Raw genomic sequence first — 20,278 nt, 5'->3', positions numbered from 1 at the left:
AAATGGACTATTTTCGATCTCATGAAGATGATAAAGAATTTTTAAGTCTTGAAGTACCACATCTTAATGTAATGAGAGTACTAATATATCTTGCTAGTTATACACAACCTGATATATCATTTGTTGTGAATTTATTAGCTAGATATAGTTATTTTCTAACGCAATAACATTAAAATAGAATTAAACATATACTTTAATATCTCTGATGAGCAATGGACATGAGCTTATATTATTCAAATGTCTTAAAATCAAATTTAATTAGTTATGCAGATGTAGAATATTTATATGATCCACACAAATCACGATATTAGCTAGCTTATTTATTCAAATATGGAGGTACAACTATTTCATAGTATTTTGTAAAACAAACTATAGTTGCTACTTCCTCTAAATATATAAAAATTTTAGTAATTCATAAGGGATGTTATGAAGGTGTCTGGTTAAGATTTATAATTCAACCTATTTAAAAAACGTGTGAATTGTCAACTAAGAAGGAAATTCCAACAATGTTATATGAAAATAATATTACTTACATAATACAGTTAAAGAAAGGAAACATTAAAGACGACAAAACAAAACATATTCATCATAATTCTTTTTCACTCATAATCTTAAAAAAAAAAAAAATATTAGTGATTGGCAAATTTGTTCACGTGATAATTTAACAGATTTATTCACCAAAGCATTTCCTTCTACAACGTTTGAAAAGCTAGTATAAAATATTGGAATGCACAATTTTAAAGATCTTAGATAATACAGTCATAAAAAAGTAAAATACACATTGTAATCTTTTCCTTCATCAAAGCTTTTTCCCTTAGATTTTTCTTGGTAGAGCTTTTAATGATATAGTATTTCAAAAGTATATTATTGAAAAGAATTATGTACTTTTTTCCTTTACTCGAATTTTTTTTCATGAGATTTTTTTTCTAATAAGATTTTAATGAGACATATTTTTAATATAACGAATATTCAAGGACAGTGTTATAAATATATATGTGAATGTTTATTATATTATTCAAAAAGTTCACATTAAGTCAAACAGCGTAACAAGCTAAACACTAGAAGTATAATTTGATTGAAATTTTTAAATTTGATTATGTATATCTAGATTTGTAAATTAGATTAAAATTAAGATTTAAAGATTATTAGCCACTCTTTTACTTTATTTGTAAATACACATTTGAATAAAAATTTTTTATTTTATTAATTTTTTTTCATGATTGTTTTTTTAATTTATATTTCATAATAGGAAAGATATTAATTCTTAAAATGTAATTCAATATCAAATGAGAAAAGAAATTAGGTGAAATAATAAATATGAGGCAAATTAACACAACTCTTTTGAAAATACATTATGTTATGTCTCTATCCAACCACAATACACTGGACAGCTTATGACCCCGCTTTGGTCCACCACCGGGAAGCCATCAGTGGCCAGCTGATTTCTAAAGACTAAAGCCTATCTTATCTTCGCAAAACCTTGTTCTTTTGAATCGTTAAGTGAGGCTGCGAGGGTCACGCGCACAAAACGTTAACCTTTTGAAAAGTGGTCCTATCCTCCAATCTTTTGTTATTTGTTCGATCATCCTTATCCAACCGGGGCCCCAATGATCGTGTACTCTGATGCCCATTAGATTACATTATCTTTAGTAATTAGTAATATTCAAAGTCCAAGCGAGATCGGAAAATTAATGGGCAATTCTGCAAAAAACGCAGTTAAATTTACTCTCACTCTTTAATTTTCATTATGATTCGATGGTCGAGATTTGGAATGCCACTCATGGTTATCAATGTAAATATAGGTGGATTATTCTTTGTTCTTTGTTAATACTGATGGCTCTTCTTTATATACTAGTGAGTTATTTTACGTTTCTTCCTTTTTTTGTTTCCTCGCTATTAAATTTGGTACCCACTCTCAAGTCTCAATGGACAACGTGGAGCCCACAGGGAGTTGGATGCAATGGGATTTTTGGTATGGAGAGTAACGACACACGTGTCCTGGGATGCTAGGACTGGCAGTATTCCAGTCTTACAAAAATGTCACTTCCAACCCCTGGTCCTAACTCCTAGTCTTTCCAAGATTTCTTAAATTGTCAACATTATGGATAATCATCGAAGGAAGCAGGAGGAGTAGTCCGATTAATTACTCCATTTCTTTTTCAAATTGATGAAAAATGACTCGGCACATGCATTGTCTCGGGCAAGGAACGGTAAAAGGGCACCTTGGCAACTCAGGTCTGCCTCAAACATCATTGAGGTTTGTTCGCGGAAAATCTAATTCGTCCAATTCTCTAGAATTCCCAGAGAGGCTAATTCGTGAGCAGACAATTTGGCAAAAATGGGTGTCAACAGACCTCAAAATTTAGGTGGCTGGTGTTGATGGTTTATTGCTGCGATTATTTGCTGGTTCTATTCTTCTAACTTTCCGATCCTCTGGTCGTTTCTGGAGGATGCTTTAAAGTTTAGGTGGAAGCTCGTGATGGGTTGAGCTCGTTTGTTCTTTTGAGTTGGGTTGTCAGTTTTGGGATGGAACCTTGCATTTTCTATGCTCATTTCAGTGGGTCGATGAAGGATATCTTTGTTGATATCTCTATGCATAGCCGACTACGAAAAAACTAAAGGATGATGGATCACTGGATTGCAATAATTACGAGGAATCCTAGGAAAATCATGACAGAATTACTATTTTGGATCGTGATTTGCTTTAAAGTTGATGATAGATCACGAGGATCCAAAGTGTCCACAGGATTTGCTCCAGGATTCGTTATTAATCATTAATAGCATGTTATATCTAGAGAAACTGATAAAGCTAGGGTGTTTTAATAGTTTGGTCACGAATTATTGATTGACCTCGTTTCTGTTAAATATTCTTTAATTAAATCGCGCTAATTAAGGTAAAGATTGGCGATTGGTCACAAGTTCAAATCACTTTTGTTTTAAATATGGATAAAGTTTGGGTAAGGACCCCAAAGGACACGTTAAAGACAAGCCGCTCGTCAAGGCGGCCTACAACTCCGCATCTGTCATCTCCGAGTTCTGATGCATCATGGAAATTAACTAGGCAAAACAAACTGCTGCTGCTCAAGTCCTCAAGAAAATGAAGTATTTCTGCTACAATGGCCCTAATTACTACATTTGACAACTACATGATTTTTTATGGTTATAGTTTAGGTATATAATATTTAAAAAAATTTTAAACTATTTAAATTTTTTTTATATTTTTATTTTAAATTAAATAAATTTTTTTATTAGTGATTAATTTAGTTAAATTTTTTTTATTATTTTATAATACTTGATGTTATCATAATATATTAATATATTATAATTAATGATGATATAATATGTTCACATATCATAATTGATACGATGTAATATGTTAATTTAGCATTACGAGATAAATATGCGATATTTTTTATTCTCTATTTTAACGTTAATGTTTATGTGAATATAAAAACAAAGAGTGATATTTTAATTAATGATAATTAATTATTTATTTATTATAAAAAATTTTTAATTTAAAATAAAAATACATTAACTGAATTAAATATAATAAAAAATAAAAATGATTTTTTAATAATTAAACATTACATTTATAATTTAAGGTAAAAATTAAAGAAATTTAAAAATTGGAATTACAAACACTTGTGGGCTGGGCTAGTTCACGGTCCACGTTCATTAACCCCGCATCCAGTATTCCAGTCCAAAGAAACAAAATTCGCCGTCGGCGTTTACAGTATAATCCTAGTACAGTTGTAGCTCGTCAACTACAAACTTTGAATTAAATGGGCATTCAAAAATTGATGGTATTCTCTTTCATATCCCTATCCTGCACTCCAGGTGTTCTTATCCATATTCTACCTTCTACCACAAACTTTTCCCGGCGAGCCAAAACTATTGGATGAAATCCGAATAAAGAGGCAAGGGTGGGACTGGAATCTAATCAGTACATTCTTGTACAACTTGTTCCTGATCCCTTGTTCTTTGTTCTCTCCTCCAAGTTCTTAATTGGCTTCCTGACACCAGAAGCATCGACAATGTTAGTGTTTTTACAACAATTATTTAGTTCAGATAGGAAGAGATAAGTTCCCGAGGAATCCTGCTGACTATTGACTGACTTAACCATAAAGTCACAAACATAGCTAGAGATGGACTCGAATTTTCATTTGCAGCACCACGTGAAGGGCCACCGAAAGTAAGTTAGGCTTCTTTATACGAATTTGAAAATGAAGATTCCAAGAAGAAGAATGCTATAAAAGGGTCGTGCTTCTTTGGCCTTATACATAGCGTAGCCAAGACAACATTTCTACTTAAGCAGAGAGAGCAAATTGAGTAAAATGGCATCTCCGAGTGACCTTGAAAGAATTGGGATTGAAGCCTTTGCTTTGCTGGAGGAAGGCCTTGGAAGAAAAACTAGGCCTCCTCTTAACCAAAGCTCCCAGCATCATTTCCAACCCCGTCACCTTCAGCCTGCAGGTGTTCTAGGTGCTGACACTAGTGATGACATGGATTGTTACCGTGCAGCCAAAATTTTTCATGGAGAGGTGGTCGTAGAGCATCGTGGCCACAAGAAACCCACACATACACTAATTCGTCATAAGCTTTATTAGTCTCTCTTTTTATTTTTTTTAATGAACTTTGTGTTGGTTTCAAATCTACTTACAGATTAAAATGTCTTGGCTTTATGATGCCATTTCTACTATGATTACCAATTTGATTACCTTGTAATTATCTGTTATCTGCAAATTAAAAAGTCTCTAATATCATTATATATGAAATCCTTTTAAATATAGATGGTAGGTCTTTCAGATTAGTTACTGTTTTAACATCCCGAGAGTTCATTTTTGCAAGTGCGCCCTGCAACATAAAGTCTACCTCCATATTCTATCATAGGGAGGGTTCCTGATTTTTTGTATTCCATATTCTTGAGATGATAATTTATTATTTTGATTCCGATTTATTTCAAAATTTATTAATTGAGTTAAGGTTTATATTTGATGCATTAATAATATATTGTTAATCATAAAATGTCATATTATTAATAAATAAATTAAAAACTTTTTAGCTACCTAAACATGAATGTCAATAATTTATAATATTTAATGACATAAAAGTTACAATCATTTTCTTTCTCTCTCAACTCTCTCACCGAGTCTCTTAAACTCCTCTCTTCTTCTTCATATGCATTTTTGTTCCTGTGGTGGTACCAAGCAGGCATATGGATTATTTAATAATTAAAAATACTGTTTGAATTAGTGTCACCAGTTAATAAAAATTTATTCTCATATATAAAATATTGTTTGAATTAGTGTTACCGGTTAATAAAAATTTATTTAATAATTAATAATATTTATGTAAAAATTAGTAGTATTAGAGTTTGCGAACTTAAGTAATAGAGAGTTTTTTTATTTTCTTTTTATATGGGTGTGAAATAAATAAATTAAATAATTAATATAATCTTATTTTATATGTTAATTTTAATTATGTTATTAGGCTTTTATGTAATTTCATCAACAACCCAAATTCAGTGAGTAGTTAGTTTGAATATTAGCTAGTAAAGATACTGGATTTATATGGAGATTAGTTTTATCATGTAGAAAACTACATGTTTTTGTTTCAGTGTTAGAAAAGATTTATTTAATAATTAATAAGTCAAAGAAAAGATGTTTTGAGAAATAAAAGTACGTACCAGTTTTGTTTCCGATGTTTGTGGCTTCTAACATATGCGCAGATTTAGTGGCGCTAAATTCAGCGAAGGTACGTACTATAAACATGGAGAAACCAAAGACCAGGAATTCCACCGCGGTCTAATCTTGTAAGAATTTGCTAAAGATAGTCTGAGCGCCCAAACATTTAACTTCGGAATCTCAGATGGATTCCATTGCGGTGTTTATACACACCAAAAACTGTGGTATTATATATAAGGCGCTGTCGTGTACACGGTTACCATGGCCATTGCTGGAAGATGCAAGGTTAAAACTGTAGTTTTGTTAGGCTTAGCCTTGCTCTCCTGCGTGGCCGAAGGTGCAGTACTTGAGGGTAACCGGGATGGTTTCCGTGTCCGTCGCAATCTTGCTGATGCAGACGCAGACGCTGATGCCACAGTTTTTGATGTTATGACATATGGTGCCAAGGCAGATGGCAAGACCGATAACTTTGAGGTGAGTCTGATCTAGGAGGTGAGGCACGCATCAGCTTGTCTACATGAATTTGAGCAATGGAAGCTAGATATCAGTATTCCATACCCTTACATGCATTGGACCTTCCATTTGAATTGACCGAGCTCCGTATCTACAGAATTAACCTTGAAATATCTTCTCTATGCAGCCGTTCGTTAAAGCTTGGAAGGCAGCATGCAGCGCTAGTGCTCCAGCGACGCTAGTTATCCCGCGAGGAACATATCTGACTGGGCCGGTGGTTTTTCAGGGGCCATGCAAAAGCTCAAATCCTATAGCTGTCAAAATTGAAGGAACCATAAAAGCGACGACAGATATCAGCGAATATCCTACAGCTGAGTGGATCCTGTTCGAGTTAATTGATGGCTTGATCATTACCGGCAATGGAACTATCGATGGGCAGGGCGCCTCTGTATGGGGATACAATGACTGCAGCCACAACTCCGGATGCCAACTTCTTCCAGCGGTAAGCAATACCAGTTAATTAATGTAATTATTCAGCAATAAACATTTTTTAATTCCGTTAGCATCCTTCAAGTACTTTTGGTGATTTAAGAAACTAATACTCCTTGTAACCTTTCCTGAGTTGGCGCAGTCAATTAAATTCCACAGAGTGAACAATTCTGTTGTCAATGGGATCAGTTCCGTCAATGCAAAATCATTCCACATGTTCATCACACACAGTGCCAATATAACAGCGCATGACCTGAATATCACTGCTCCTGCAAAAAGCCCGAATACCGATGGCATTCATATAAGCAGTTCCAGTTTTGTCAATATAACTAACAGCAACATTGGAACCGGTGATGACTGCATTTCCATTGGACAAGGAGCGACCAACATTTCCATCTCCGGCGTTTTTTGTGGTCCAGGACATGGCATAAGGTAACAATTATAGATTACCAAGTAGAATTTATTTCTGAAAATTCTAAATGTTCTTTTTGCTTTTTCTTTCTTCAATTTCGGGCTTGCAATAGTATTGGTAGCCTGGGCAAGTACAAAGACGAGAAGGACGTAAGTGGGATTGTTGTTAAAAATTGCACGCTATCTAACACCACCAATGGTGCGAGGATCAAGACCTGGCCTGGATCACCTCCAAGCCAAGCTTCAAGCATCACTTTCCAAGACATTGTAATGGATATGGTTCAAAATCCCATTATCATAGATCAGAATTACGGTTCCCATAAGAGTGCGGTAATGCACAAACACAATTTGCATTTCTTTCACAAACTTTTACTACTTAAGATCATCTTTATTCTGCAGTGATTTAAGTATTTTAAACTCCTGTTTTGTTATGCGCAGCCATCAAGAGTGAAAGTTAGTCATGTCCATTACAAGAACATCAGGGGCACCTCAAAATCACCGGTTGCCGTCTCTTTGTCATGCAGCTCCGAAGTCCCCTGCCAAGGTGTTCAATTGGTTGACATCGATTTGGCCTATAAGAGCACCCGCAGAAGCATGCAAAATTCAACCCTGTCAGCTTCATGTCTGAATGTGAAAGTTACATCTGGCGGTAAACAGAGTCCGCCAGCTTGTCCCTAATTTCTTCTCCTGGATGCGATACCCATTCATATCACAATATCAAAATTTTTTTACCCTTTCTTTTCCACCTCTCTACAAAGCTTGCCTCCACTGCACGTGCACTTTGAGGAAGCGCCCATTTTTCCATAATTGGGCAGTGGCAGGTGTGCTGGTGTAGGGAAGCTTAACTTGAGACTTTGAACTTCCTGGTGCAGTTAGCCTTGTAATTTATCTAGATAGTTGATTTTAGTTATTATTTATTTTTAAAAAAATTATTTTATAATATAATATTATATAAAAAAATATAAATAATTATTATATATGAAACACTACTTTACACAGAATAATTAAAATAAATACAATACTATTTTATGTGAAATAATTAATACAAGTGTGATACTATTTTGCACATGATAATCATTTCATATGAATAGCAACGAATGTAACTCAAAATAATTGGTAAGGTTCATGAGTTATTTTTATTCTGGGTTGTTTTGAAAAATTTAGCTTGATAACTCATATATGGAAGTAATTAAAAGATTTCCTTAAAACTTTTTCCTAAACTACACTAGTTTCTTCCTCTTATATCATGTACATATTTTGTGTTAACTTATTTTTATATAGCTTTTTATGTACACTTCCTTCATTTACTTTCTACTCAAGAATAAATTTTATTATATTATTATTAACGGTTATAAAATCTATTACTTTAATAATCATATAATAGCTTTCTAATTGTTACTCAACATTACAAACTTAGTAACGATCACCCAATATTAAAAGCCTTCTTAGTAAGGCTATTTATTATATGCATTAAAATTTATTCTTGAGTAATAGTCATTTTTAACATTAAGTGCCCATTTGACTTGATTTATTTTTAATTTATTTACTACTTAAAAGTAGAAGCTAATTCAAACATAATTTTGTGAAAAGTTCTCAAAAAAAGTAATTTTTTTTAAAAAATAAAATCTAAGAAAAAAGAGCTTAAAAAAAAGCTCCGATTAAGAGCTTTCTATTGTCTCTTTTTTTTTAAAAAAAAAAAACATGCCAACTTATTAGGAGAGTTATTTTCCTCAAAAAGATCCACTCTCAAAAAATACTCCCTCCCTCTTTCCCTATCGATCTCCCTCTCTTCTCTCCTTTTTTGCAAATCATCATTCTAGGTTTTTTTTGTTCTTACAAAAATTAAGAAAAAATAAAATCTAAAATTTAAAATTGCATTTAGGTATTATTTTTTCTTTTTTTTCTATTTTATTTTTTATTTTATTTTTTTTATCTTTTTTAGACTTTGAAAACTCTATTTATTAATTGATATTTCTCAGTTTATTGTTTAATATAACAATTATATGACACTTATTTTTTCTTACTTTTTTATGATATATATAATATTTGATGATTATAATTGAAATAATTAATCAAATAAGTCAATGGTTGTTAAGATAAATTAGATGAAAATTGAGATAATATTTGTTGATTATGGTTATTTAAATAATATTATTTATGAAGGTAAACTTTGTTGGTAAGAGCGTCAATAGCTAAATGTGATTTTCCTAAATTATTATTACCATCTTAGACTTTTTTTTTTTTGGGGATTTCCTTTATTGTTAGGGTTAAGGGTTATAGTAGTCGACTACTTTTTTTCTTTCATCTCTTTTTTTATGATTTATTATTAATTATAAACTTTATGTTATATAAAAATCTTTTTAATATTTTTAAAAATTTAATTTAAATAGATAAAAATTATAAGTTAATTTTTTTATTTTGGACAAAGAAATTCGTGATTAATAAAAAATTATTTATTCAATACCCTTTGTGGTAATTTTAATTAAAATTAGAGTTTATATAAGTTGTTTTGCCAAATAGTTTATTTATAAAATAGAGTTTATAAAAAGTAAATTTATTAAACAACTTTAACTTAGTTTTAAAAACTATTATTTTTCATAAAAGCTTTATAATAGTTTTTAAGTTAAAAAAAAGTCAGACCAAATATGCTCTATCTATAGAATGTCACAATTCATTTACAGACTTTGAGTAGACCTCTTTTTTTCCAAAGCTTAAACATTCTCATCCAGAGCTTCTTTTTAAATTCTCTCTTTGGCTCTCTTTTACTTAGAGCATGTTTGGTCTTGCTTTTTTATTAAACTTAAAAGCTATTATAAAATTTTTATAAAAAATAATAATTTTCAAAATTAAGCTAAAGTAATTTGCTAAATTTTATTGTTATAAATTATTTTTTTAGATAAGCTGTTTAGTAAAACAACTACTTTTTAGTTAAAATTAGTAGAAAGGGTATTTAATAAATAACTTTTTATTAATCACGAATTTCTTGGTTCAAAATAAAAAAAATTAACTTTATTTTTTATCTATTTAAAATAAAATTTTGAAAATATAAAAAGGATTTTTATATAACATAGAGTTTATAATTAATAATAAATCATTAAAAAAGAGTTTCACAAATAATTTATAATTAACACATAATTCCTAAGTAATTTTTTATTGAATAATAATAAATAAATAAAATTAAGAGAAAAAATTGAATGAAATAAAAAAAAGAGAGATGAAAGAAAGTAGTGAGTCGACTACTAGAACTTTTAACCCTAACAATGGAGGAGAACTCAAGAAAAAGTAAAAGAAGTCCAAGGTGGTAGTCATAATTCAGTAAAATCATATTTAACTATTGACGTCTTTACCAACAAAGTTCACCTCCATGAGCAATATTATCTCAACAACCATAATCAACAAATATTATCTCAATTTTTATCTAATTTATCTCAATAACTATTGACTTATTTAATTAATTATTTCAATCATAATCATCAAATATTATATACATAATAAAAAAGTTAAAAATAGATAAACATCACATAATTGTCATATCAAACAATAAACAGAGAAATATCAACTAATAAAGAGTGTTTTTAAAGTAAAAAAAATGATAAAAAAATAAGATAAAAATAATAATACCTGAATGTAATTTTGAATTTTAGATTTTTTTTTCTTAATTTTTGTATGAACAAAAAAAACCTTAAAATGATGATTTGCAGAAAAGGAAATCGAGATCGATATGGAGAGAAGGAAGAAGTATTTTGAGAGAGAGGATCTTTTTGGGATAAAATAGCTTTTTTTATAAATGGGTATATTTTTTAAAAAAAAAAAAAGAGAAGAGAAAGCTCTTAATTGGAGTTTTTTTAAAGTTACTTTTTTTCAGATTTTATTTTTTAAAAAAATTATTTTGTTTAAGAACTTTTTACGAAATCTTATTTAGTCCAACTTTTGCTTTTAAACGATAAATAAGTTAAAAATAAATCAAGTCAAATGAAAATTTAATGTTTCTCAACTTCACTCTACCACCCGCTTATTTTTTACCTATTTTCAATCTTACTTTACTACTTATACGATTATCATTCGCTTATTAACCATTTATCTATTTTTTACTTATCTTTAATCATTGCTTTATTATTATTTGTTTTCTTTCACATGTCATGATGCTTAATATTTCAAAAATTATTCTAATCTCCTTCTTTGTCACTTTTCTGATACTTTTTTTGCTATAAAATTGTATTTTATTAAAATAAATAAAAAGCTTTGATATTTCATACGAAGCATTGGGTTTCACTCGCAAAATATCTTGCATCTCTTTTTTTTTTCCCCAAATTTTCATTTTGTAAATATTTGTAGGCGGGATCAAGTTGTAGAGATTTCAACAAACATAAAAAAAAATATAATTTTAAATTCGCAAAATTCTTACTCGATTATTTGGCCTTATGCAATATACACCCTTCTCGCCAGTCGCTCGGAAGCAGAGGAATAGTGGAATTTCTGATTCACCTAAGCTAAAGCCTAGTTTGATCCTCCTTCCCACTTTTCAAAGTTGTAAACTACATGCTAGAACTATTCGGAGGTAACTGAACTCATGTGTGTATAGAAATCTGAGATCTTTAACGTCTTTGGGAAGGACAAATTTAAATTCATACGCTTGTTAACTATTCCTTTTCAGGCTGGGGTCCGGACAAATTGTGAAGAGGCGAATGGTAGAGCCAAATGAAGAAGACACGAGTTTCCGATATATTCAGAGTGAACAGGGCGTTAAAAACAAGAATAACTATGTAGAAGGCTGCCATTGCATTTCAAAATAAATGCAACAGAGGTAGAGATATGCTTTCAGGTTAGAGCTAGCCAAACAAGAAGGAATCCAAACCCAATTACTACTGTTTACCAGTTGGAGTAGTTCACAAAGCCGTGTAACAATGACGACTAGAAAAAGGAGGGAGAGCATGCAGAGAGCGATTGTTGTTTTAGAGGGAGACAAAGTCTCCACCGAGAAGACAGGCATCGCCCCACTATGGAGGGCCTCGAAATATGTGAGTAATACGGATGATGAAATTTTAGTTCTCACCCTTCTCTCCGTGGATCGATCCGGACCATCTTCCAGTAGAGGCTTTCATGGAGATCATCAATGTAATTGTACATGTGAAGAATATTCGTATATCAGATACCTTCGCCAAGAGATCAGCCAAAGGAAGGAGGATTATCGGAGAATTTTCAAGCCTTTCTATGAAAGATGCAAAAGCAATGGAGTAAGTCTTCTAGCTGTTCGTATGACTGCAATTACTGGTGACTGACTTTGACTTGGCTTTGGCAAGTCTTTAAGTTGTTAGGCTTTTCCCTCAATCTATTCTAAGCAAGTCAATTTCCTGGAACGAAAATTAACCGTAAACAAAAGTGGGGAAACAGATTTGTTTTAGTTTTATCCGAGTGATTAGCGTGTCAAACTTCCCTTGATTTTGTGCATTACAATACTTTTAATTTTTATTCTTCACACCAACTTTTCTGTATTGCAGGTGAAGTTTCAGGTAAAGATTGCTGCAGGCTGCCAGCCAATGGATATCATAACCGAAGAGGAAAGCAATGCGGGGGCCACTTGGATTATCATAGATAGGTTATTGCCTCATTCCTTTATTCTTCCTTTTCCAGTTTCTCTTAGTGCTGTCTGGTTCTACAAATTAAATCATGGCTTTGTCTATAGTCATTAGCTGGCTTTGGAGAGATTATACAATGAAGTTTCACAATGTTTCTTCATCCATAGTTAATGAGCCTTAGGAAGTCAAACAATCTGTGAATCTATAAACTGATGTTTGTGAGAAAGCAAGGATTACTCTGGCCCCAGTTGTTAATCCACGCTAGATGTTAATTTTTGTTTATTTCGTGCAGCTCCTTTGCAAGACACTTGACTTTCCGGCTGAGTGGCACTGAATGTGCTGTAACATTGGTTAGTGATGCGGAAGAGACCATAGTTCAAAATCCCTTGATTGCAAGGGATGAGCCAGAAAGCTCAGCGCTCATGGAAGTAACACATAATCCCAAGTCTCCAAAGCTGATAAGGGGATCAACATCACGAGAGGAGCCATCCATTAGTCATTGGCCAAGCACAAGTAGCGAAATTGAACAGGAAAAAATGCGTGAGCCACTTAAAGAAAATGAAACAAAAGGCAATGTTAGCACAAGAGTTTCTGAGGCTAATTTTATGGTAGAAAAGCCAGAGCAGCTAAGCTGGGAAGTGATTGTGCAAATAACAAAACGATTTTCTACAAGGGCTTGGAATAACCAGGACAAGAACTATGGCACCTATACTGGATTTTTTGAGAATCAGTCTGTATTGGTAAAGGAATTTGCGGCATATTCTGGAAGCATTCTTGAAGCAGAAATAAGAGCGGCCTTGTCTATGCACCATAAGAACATAATGAGTCTGACCGGTTACCATCAGAGTGAAAACGGAACAATTTTAATCTTTCCTCTCCTACAAGGAGTGACATTAGACAGATACACTTGGGGTTAGTCCTAGAATCCTACCGTTGTTATTTCCATTACGAATAATTTTCCAAAAGGCTTCATTTTTTAGCAGGCTCCGGAGGAAGGGAGTTGAAATTTCAGGCTAGACTGAAGATTGCCATGGGTATAGCACATGGTGTTCGATACATGCATGAAGAATGTCCACAAGGGCCCGTTGTACACGGTGCTTTGAAAGCCTGCAACATTTTTCTAGGGCGTGATATGCAGCCCAAGGTAAAATATCTTAAAACCAAATCCATTATGAGGATATCACCTTCGTATTCTAATCATGCTGCTCTTTTTCTAAATTCTACTAGATTTCCAGCTTCGGAAAGGCTACCTGGCTTCGTTATGAACAAGTGTCATCAAACTCCAAGAATAGGTATGCATGTGCTTTCAGCAAAGGAAGTCAGATTGCCTCATTATTCCAAGACATTCACTTTTATAACATTCAGATATATTTTGACTGAAGTCCGACATGTATACCTTACTGTCAATCATTAAGGGCAACTTTCTTTTATTGGGTAATTACTTAAAAGCAACTTTTGTTGATAATTAAAGGTGCATCGTCGTGGATCCTTTATGCCATGAATCAATGGCGTTGGTGAAAAGCGATGTCCTATCGTTCGGAGTTCTGCTCTTGAGACTGTTTTGCAGAACGTCAGCCCCTGAGGATGACAAAAGTTTAATTGAGTGGGTTAGTAGTCTATTAACATCAGCTTGATCTGCTCAGAAATTCTTTATTTTTTTTTTCTATATCAGCCTCATCTATGCCATAACATATGGGATTTTGGCAGGCCCGGCCATTGATGCTGAAAAGAAAGTTCCATGAGCTATTGGAGGAAGACTCAGATTTCTCGGACATGCATGGGATTTACAGAGTGATGGCTGCTGCAACTGCATGTACAAGGACTAAGCCAATTTCACGGCCCTACATGACTCAGGTATATTTATGATGGCCACCTTGTTATTGCTGCAGAATCCTTCCTTGATTTAAGCTATAGCCTATAAATGATCACTTGCTTCTTTATCCCCAATCGACAGGTAATCTGCCTTCTTAAAGCAGAGCAGTTTTGCGCTATGCAAACATCTCCATCAGACAGCAGCATGTAAAGAGGAACCAGAAATTCTTTCAAGGTCAGCACCCCAAAAGGAAAAGGCTCAATTGGCTGGCACTTTTTACAAAAATGAAAACCGAGGAAAGCTTCAAACATCTGTTTATCATTGACACTAGGGAAGAAGGACAAGAACTAGAGCAATGTTACTTCCCCCTTTTCCCCTTTTGTATTATGTCCTACTGATCATCGATTTTTCAATGCGAGTGGTTGAATGAATATATACATTATTATCATCTTTCTTGACTTACTATACTTTGTTCATGTAGCGTCAAAAGCAAACTATTCCGACGAGCTCTGATCAAATTAAAAAGGTTAACTGCATTGACTTCTGAGAAAGCTTCACCATCTTCCCCTGTTCTTTGAAGCAAATGAAAGGGAATACCAGCATACAACCAAGAAACATGACCTATTACCGTTGATAACACAGACTACATTTTCTTTTAATTAAGCTTTCATATCCATGGTTCTTTCTATTGATCCTTCGGATGACAGATTTAGTATTGGAATTTTCACCCTCCAAGTTCAAAAAATTATTATGTAATAAAATTATCACCGTCGTACAACTTAAATTTAGTTGTATTGTAAAAAGATTATTAAGAATTTATTGAAAAAATTTTTGAAAATTCATACTAGTATTAATTATTCAATTAATCTTAACATGATTGCTTGAGCAATTTGGCTATATAACTTCCGCACTTCATTCAAACGACTCCTTTGCTAATTTTATTCGCCAAACCCAAACTCCATTAACCATGAAAGAGATAAGTAGTCAATGGTTTCTCACCTCTTTGGCCAAAAAAAAAAAAGGGGGGGGCGGGGAGGTTTCTCACCTTTGATCCGTCCATTACGAACACTCTGTGGATTGATTATTTTGTCCAATTACCAGATCCAAATTAAAAGCCTTGGAAACTTTATACTAGTAATGGCTTAAAATGCTGTTTACTTTTAGGCCCTTAGCCCCGGCCACTATGAAACATTACCTCAACTTAGGCCAAATTCCACAATGCCTGTTGTGCAACTCTATTGCTTTCATCAACACCTATTGTTTCATAGGCAAAACGCATAGTTATTGTGCAAATCTTGTAGACTTAGAAAATGCCTGTTGTTTTCATCATGCTTAAAGAAAACAAACAGTGTTGTTTCCTCGGATGTTCTAAATTTCCGGGAAAAACTATTGAATTCGTTGTGAACAAAGCATCTGGTAGAACCATGAAAAATGCCAACCACTTTGATTCCGCCGCAGAGCCACAACTGAACCTTAGGAAGCATCGAATATGACCCTTTCCCTGCAGGCCGCACCTCCAGTGATCTTGGCATGCCAATGGTTAATAGATGGTTCCGTTACGACACTTTGGATTCCCCAAACACCCGCACATTGGATGAAAGGAAAGACTTTGCAAATAGATCAGGAAGCCACATCTCTTCTTTTCCACTCACATTTTCAGTCAAAATGGAAAATACCATCTTTAGCTCGACTATCACTAGAAGTTGGAAAATTATTAATTTTCTTAATTATAACTCAATTAATGGAATTTACAGATTTGAATTACCATTATACTTATTGTAGTAATAGGCACGCCACTTATTCTAAATTAATTTAAGAAAAGAAAAAAAAATACATTATACTCAAAAAACACTTAAATTATTCAAAAAAATTAAATAAGTTGTTTTTTTATTACGTTTAGTTAATCTCTTATATTTTTATTTTAAATTAAACAAATCCTTATGAGTAATGATCGACTAATTCCTATCAAGGACTAAGTCAGCCAAATTTTGTCTGGGAGCCAAATATAGAAGAATAATGGTTTAAAATTTTAAAAAGCTAATATGTTACATTCAATCAACTATAAAAATACTGATAATAGAATTATGAAACTAAATATAAAATTATAATTTGTAAAATATAAATAGTTAAAAATGATATATAAGATTAATAATTTCTCTTTATATAATTAGAATTATTTAAATACTATATATTTAAGATAATTTAATTTCAACTAAATATAAAACGTAAAGCATATAAAAAAATATACTCAAATTAATTCTTCTTACATAATCAACATTAATTAAAAAAATAATATATTGATAAAATTGTAAGTAATAATGTAACACTATAACTTATATTTAAAAATTATATAATAATTTATTAATTTTTAAATATTAAAATTATAAAAAATAAAATCTACATAACATAAAAAAGAATAACATCAGAAGTAAAAAGTAGATACCATATATTACATAACAAAAAGGAAAGAGAAAGAGTACGGGCAATGGTTTATAGAAATTTGAGAAAGAAAATTATAAAAACCTATAACATATGAACAAGTTGAATAGAAATAAATAAATAAATAAATAAATAAATAAATAAATAAATATAAATATAATAATATAAATTGAAAAAAAATTAAAGTTGAGTGAGATATGTGAAATCATTTTATTATTTTTTATTTACATTAATTATTAAATAAAAATCATTTTGAAGGAGTCATTAATAGAATATATAAAAAATTTAAAAATTTTTAAAAGTTTTGGGGGCCATGTCACATAAGGAGAATCCATCATGATTCCCATTAATGAAAATAATATTTATCATTTCATATTTATATGACACTTATATAGTATTGATGTAGAGAGGAAAAAATATCATATAATCATGTTATTATGTCAAATTAATAAATTACATTATCATTAATTATGATATATTAACATATCATGTTAGTATCATGTGACATACAATGATAAATGATATTTTAATTAAGTTAATAATTTATTATAAAAATTTATGTGACTCAAAATAAAAAAATAAAAATTTATTTAACTCAAAATATAAATCATATGATACAATATATCCTCCTTTGACTTTGACGCACAGTATAAATCTACCATTTATTTGTTAAAAGGAAAAAAAAAGCTGTAATTTTATGATTGAAATTCATAACTGTCAATCATTAAAAAGATCAGAACTCTTAACAAAATAATTTTTTAATAATTAAATAATAAAAAAATTTAAAAATAAACCTTAGGACGCATAAAATATTATCCCTTCTCCGCATACCCCACCCCCGGTGATCTTGGCATACTAATGGTTAATAGATGGTTCCGTCACGACTATTTGGATTCCCCAAACATCCGCGCGTTGGATGAAAGGACAGACAGCGCAAATGGCTCAGGCCGGTGGACCTCTCCTTTTCCACTCACATTTTCAATCAAAATGGAAAATACCATATTTACCTCCACTACCACTAAGGGTGTGCATGGGTCAGTTTCGGGTCGATTTTTAGTCAAAACCGACCAAAAATTTTTGGGATATAACCGACCGAACTGCAATGATATAAGTCAGTTTCGGTCGATTTTTTAGAAAGTCGATTTCGGTCGGTTTCGGTCGATTTTTGATGATGAGATTAATGGGTTGACTTAAGTTGACTTGGGCTAAAATGGGTTGAATTGAACTATGATCTATGGGCTAAAATGGTTAAAGATTAATGGCTAAAATGACTCGTGGGAGACTGGGAGGGGGGGCAGCCCAGGCCGGGAGGGGGGAATCGGGACTCTTGGGAGGGGGGCAGGGGGAATTGGGACTCGTGGGAAGGGGGCCGGCGGGAATCGGTAGGAGTGGAGGGGGGTCGGGGGAATCAAGTCGGGTCCGTCGGGGGGGGGGGGGCTGAGAGCCTGGGAGGGGGGCCGGCGCGCCAGGGGAAATCATTCAAATCAACACAACAATCAGGAGTCGGGGGGGGGGGGGTCGGGGGAAATAGTAGGGGTGGGCCATGGGTAGCCGGGGAGGCTCGATTTTTTCGGTCGGTTCGGGGAAAGGATTCCCCCCGACGATCGAGTCGATCAGCCGACGAGGCCGATCGGCAACAACCGACAGTTGCAAAAACAACCGACGGTTGGCAAAAACAACCATCGGTTACAAAACGACGGCTGCGGTCGGTTGGACGGTTCCAACCGACCGTTGCCCACTCCTAACTACCACTTCAAGTTGGAAAATTATTAATTTTCTTAATTATAACTTAATTAATGGAATTTATGGGTTTTAGTTACCATTGTACTTTCTTCGTTGTAGTAATACACTCACCACTTATTCTAAATTAAATTAAAAAAACATAATATTAAAAAAACACTTAAATTATTTAAAAAATTTTAAATAAGTTCTTATTTTTTATTATGTTTAATCAATATCTTATACTTTTACTTTAAGTAAAATAAACCCTTATGATGAATAATTGATTAATTTTCATCAATGAAAATGATATTTATAATTTTTTATCCACATAATACTAATATAGTGTTGATGTGAAAGTTAAAAAATATTATATAATTATATTATTATGTTTAATTAATATATCATTTTATTATTAATTATGATTTATTAATATATCACATCATCATTAATTATGATATATTAACATATCATATTAATATCACGTTATATAAAAAGAGAAATGATATTTTAACTAAGTTAATCATTAATAATAAAAGTTTGTTTAACTAAAAATAAAAAAATAATAGTTTATTTGATTCAAAATACAGGTATAAGAACTTGAGTGAGTGTAATTAAAATATAAAGATTTATTTAAATTTTCTTACATAATTTTGAGATTTTTTAAAATATTATATTAAAAAATGAATACATATTTTATGTCTTGCCTTTTATAATTTGAAAAAAAAATATAAAATTGTTAAAAAAATTATCCAATATGTACAAAAAATGAATAAATGGTTTATTAGTAAACCAATTAACGATTCAAGTTGAGACTTTGAATTGTCCTTTGCGGTGCTACGCTTTGAATTTCTCTTAAATTCCCTTACCTAATCAGTAAATGCTAAAGCTAGTACTTCCAAGCAATTTCAGAAACCATTTTTTTTTCATATTATATTGATAATATAATTATGATTTTATCTTTATATAGCAAACTTGATCATAAGTTCAGCCAATGAGAAAACCCTGAGAAGGAAAATAATCAAAGTTGAAATGAGAGACATGCAAAATAAAGACTGCGAAAAAGTCTAGTCTATAACCATAAGTCAGTCAATCAGGCAACAATAAGCAATTTTCCATTTCCGTCTTTTAACCAATGAAGAGATTAACATGCAAGGCAGCAGGAAGGCACGTGTTGCTTCCAACTCTCCACTTTTAACGTTATTATCGTGCAAACAAATTTTGATTTGTCAATCTGGTTGAATCTCGCTGCGCCCAATGTATATCTTTCAATCCAACTAATTGCTATAAATTTACGTCTAAACCTGTTTTAATGCAAAACACGAGTTTTTGAATTGATAAACCAATTTTAATTATAAAAGTGTTCATATAAGATATCATGTCTCAATTGATTTTTTGATCATTGATAAAGAGTAAATTTTAATATCTTAAATAATGATATTTAAAAAAAAAGTAAATTAAGATTCTTGTTGAAAGTGACTTCAAGAATGTTATCATTTGGTCATTTGACCATAACTCTGTTCTGTTTTTATCCAACTATATTAAAACGTTCAAAACAAGTTCTAAGGATCTAACCTTCACTCACATTAATAGAAAGGTAAACACTCTAATTGATAGGCTTGCAAAAACTAAAACTATCAGGTTCAATCATTTTTCAATTTTGTTTTAATCTTGTATAAAAAAATAAAAGTGTT

General features: G+C 32.0%; 2 protein-coding genes across 2 annotated transcripts; both read left to right on the top strand.

Annotated features, from left to right (window-relative positions):
• Window positions 1–5,888: 5,888 nt before the first annotated feature.
• On the top strand, window positions 5,889–8,011 carry PGA4 (polygalacturonase 4). Its single transcript, XM_021425182.2, has 5 exons — window positions 5,889–6,158; window positions 6,325–6,639; window positions 6,769–7,058; window positions 7,151–7,367; window positions 7,476–8,011. Exons 1-5 carry the CDS (start codon window positions 5,946–5,948, stop codon window positions 7,713–7,715), a joined length of 1,275 nt encoding a protein of 424 aa, XP_021280857.1. The 5' UTR covers window positions 5,889–5,945; the 3' UTR covers window positions 7,716–8,011.
• Window positions 8,012–11,455: 3,444 nt separating this feature from the next.
• On the top strand, window positions 11,456–14,833 carry LOC110414347 (putative serine/threonine-protein kinase PBL6). Its single transcript, XM_021425479.1, has 9 exons — window positions 11,456–11,595; window positions 11,692–12,271; window positions 12,536–12,633; window positions 12,906–13,525; window positions 13,597–13,757; window positions 13,841–13,905; window positions 14,085–14,220; window positions 14,321–14,467; window positions 14,568–14,833. Exons 2-9 carry the CDS (start codon window positions 11,942–11,944, stop codon window positions 14,634–14,636), a joined length of 1,626 nt encoding a protein of 541 aa, XP_021281154.1. The 5' UTR covers window positions 11,456–11,595; window positions 11,692–11,941; the 3' UTR covers window positions 14,637–14,833.
• The last annotated feature ends 5,445 nt before the right edge of the window (window positions 14,834–20,278 follow it).

This window comes from Theobroma umbraticum, unplaced genomic scaffold (assembly GCF_002168275.2).
Source record: "Theobroma umbraticum cultivar Fairchild unplaced genomic scaffold, ASM216827v3 scaffold_4.1, whole genome shotgun sequence".
NCBI classification, from domain to species: Eukaryota; Viridiplantae; Streptophyta; class Magnoliopsida; order Malvales; family Malvaceae; genus Theobroma; species Theobroma umbraticum.
This window is presented reverse-complemented; position numbering and strand designations above follow the sequence as displayed.

Bases quoted from the DNA above. Each gene is read 5' to 3' on its own strand.
- PGA4 (XM_021425182.2), top strand. From the start codon at position 5,946: ATGGCCATTGCTGGAAGATGCAAGGTTAAAACTGTAGTTTTGTTAGGC. The intron at 6,159-6,324 runs GTGAGTCTGATC...TTCTCTATGCAG, and splicing joins GCAAGACCGATAACTTTGAG to CCGTTCGTTAAAGCTTGGAA. The intron at 7,059-7,150 runs GTAACAATTATA...GGCTTGCAATAG, and splicing joins GGTCCAGGACATGGCATAAG to TATTGGTAGCCTGGGCAAGT.
- LOC110414347 (XM_021425479.1), top strand. From the start codon at position 11,942: ATGACGACTAGAAAAAGGAGGGAGAGCATGCAGAGAGCGATTGTTGTT. The intron at 14,221-14,320 runs GTTAGTAGTCTA...GGATTTTGGCAG, and splicing joins ACAAAAGTTTAATTGAGTGG to GCCCGGCCATTGATGCTGAA. The intron at 14,468-14,567 runs GTATATTTATGA...CCCAATCGACAG, and splicing joins CACGGCCCTACATGACTCAG to GTAATCTGCCTTCTTAAAGC.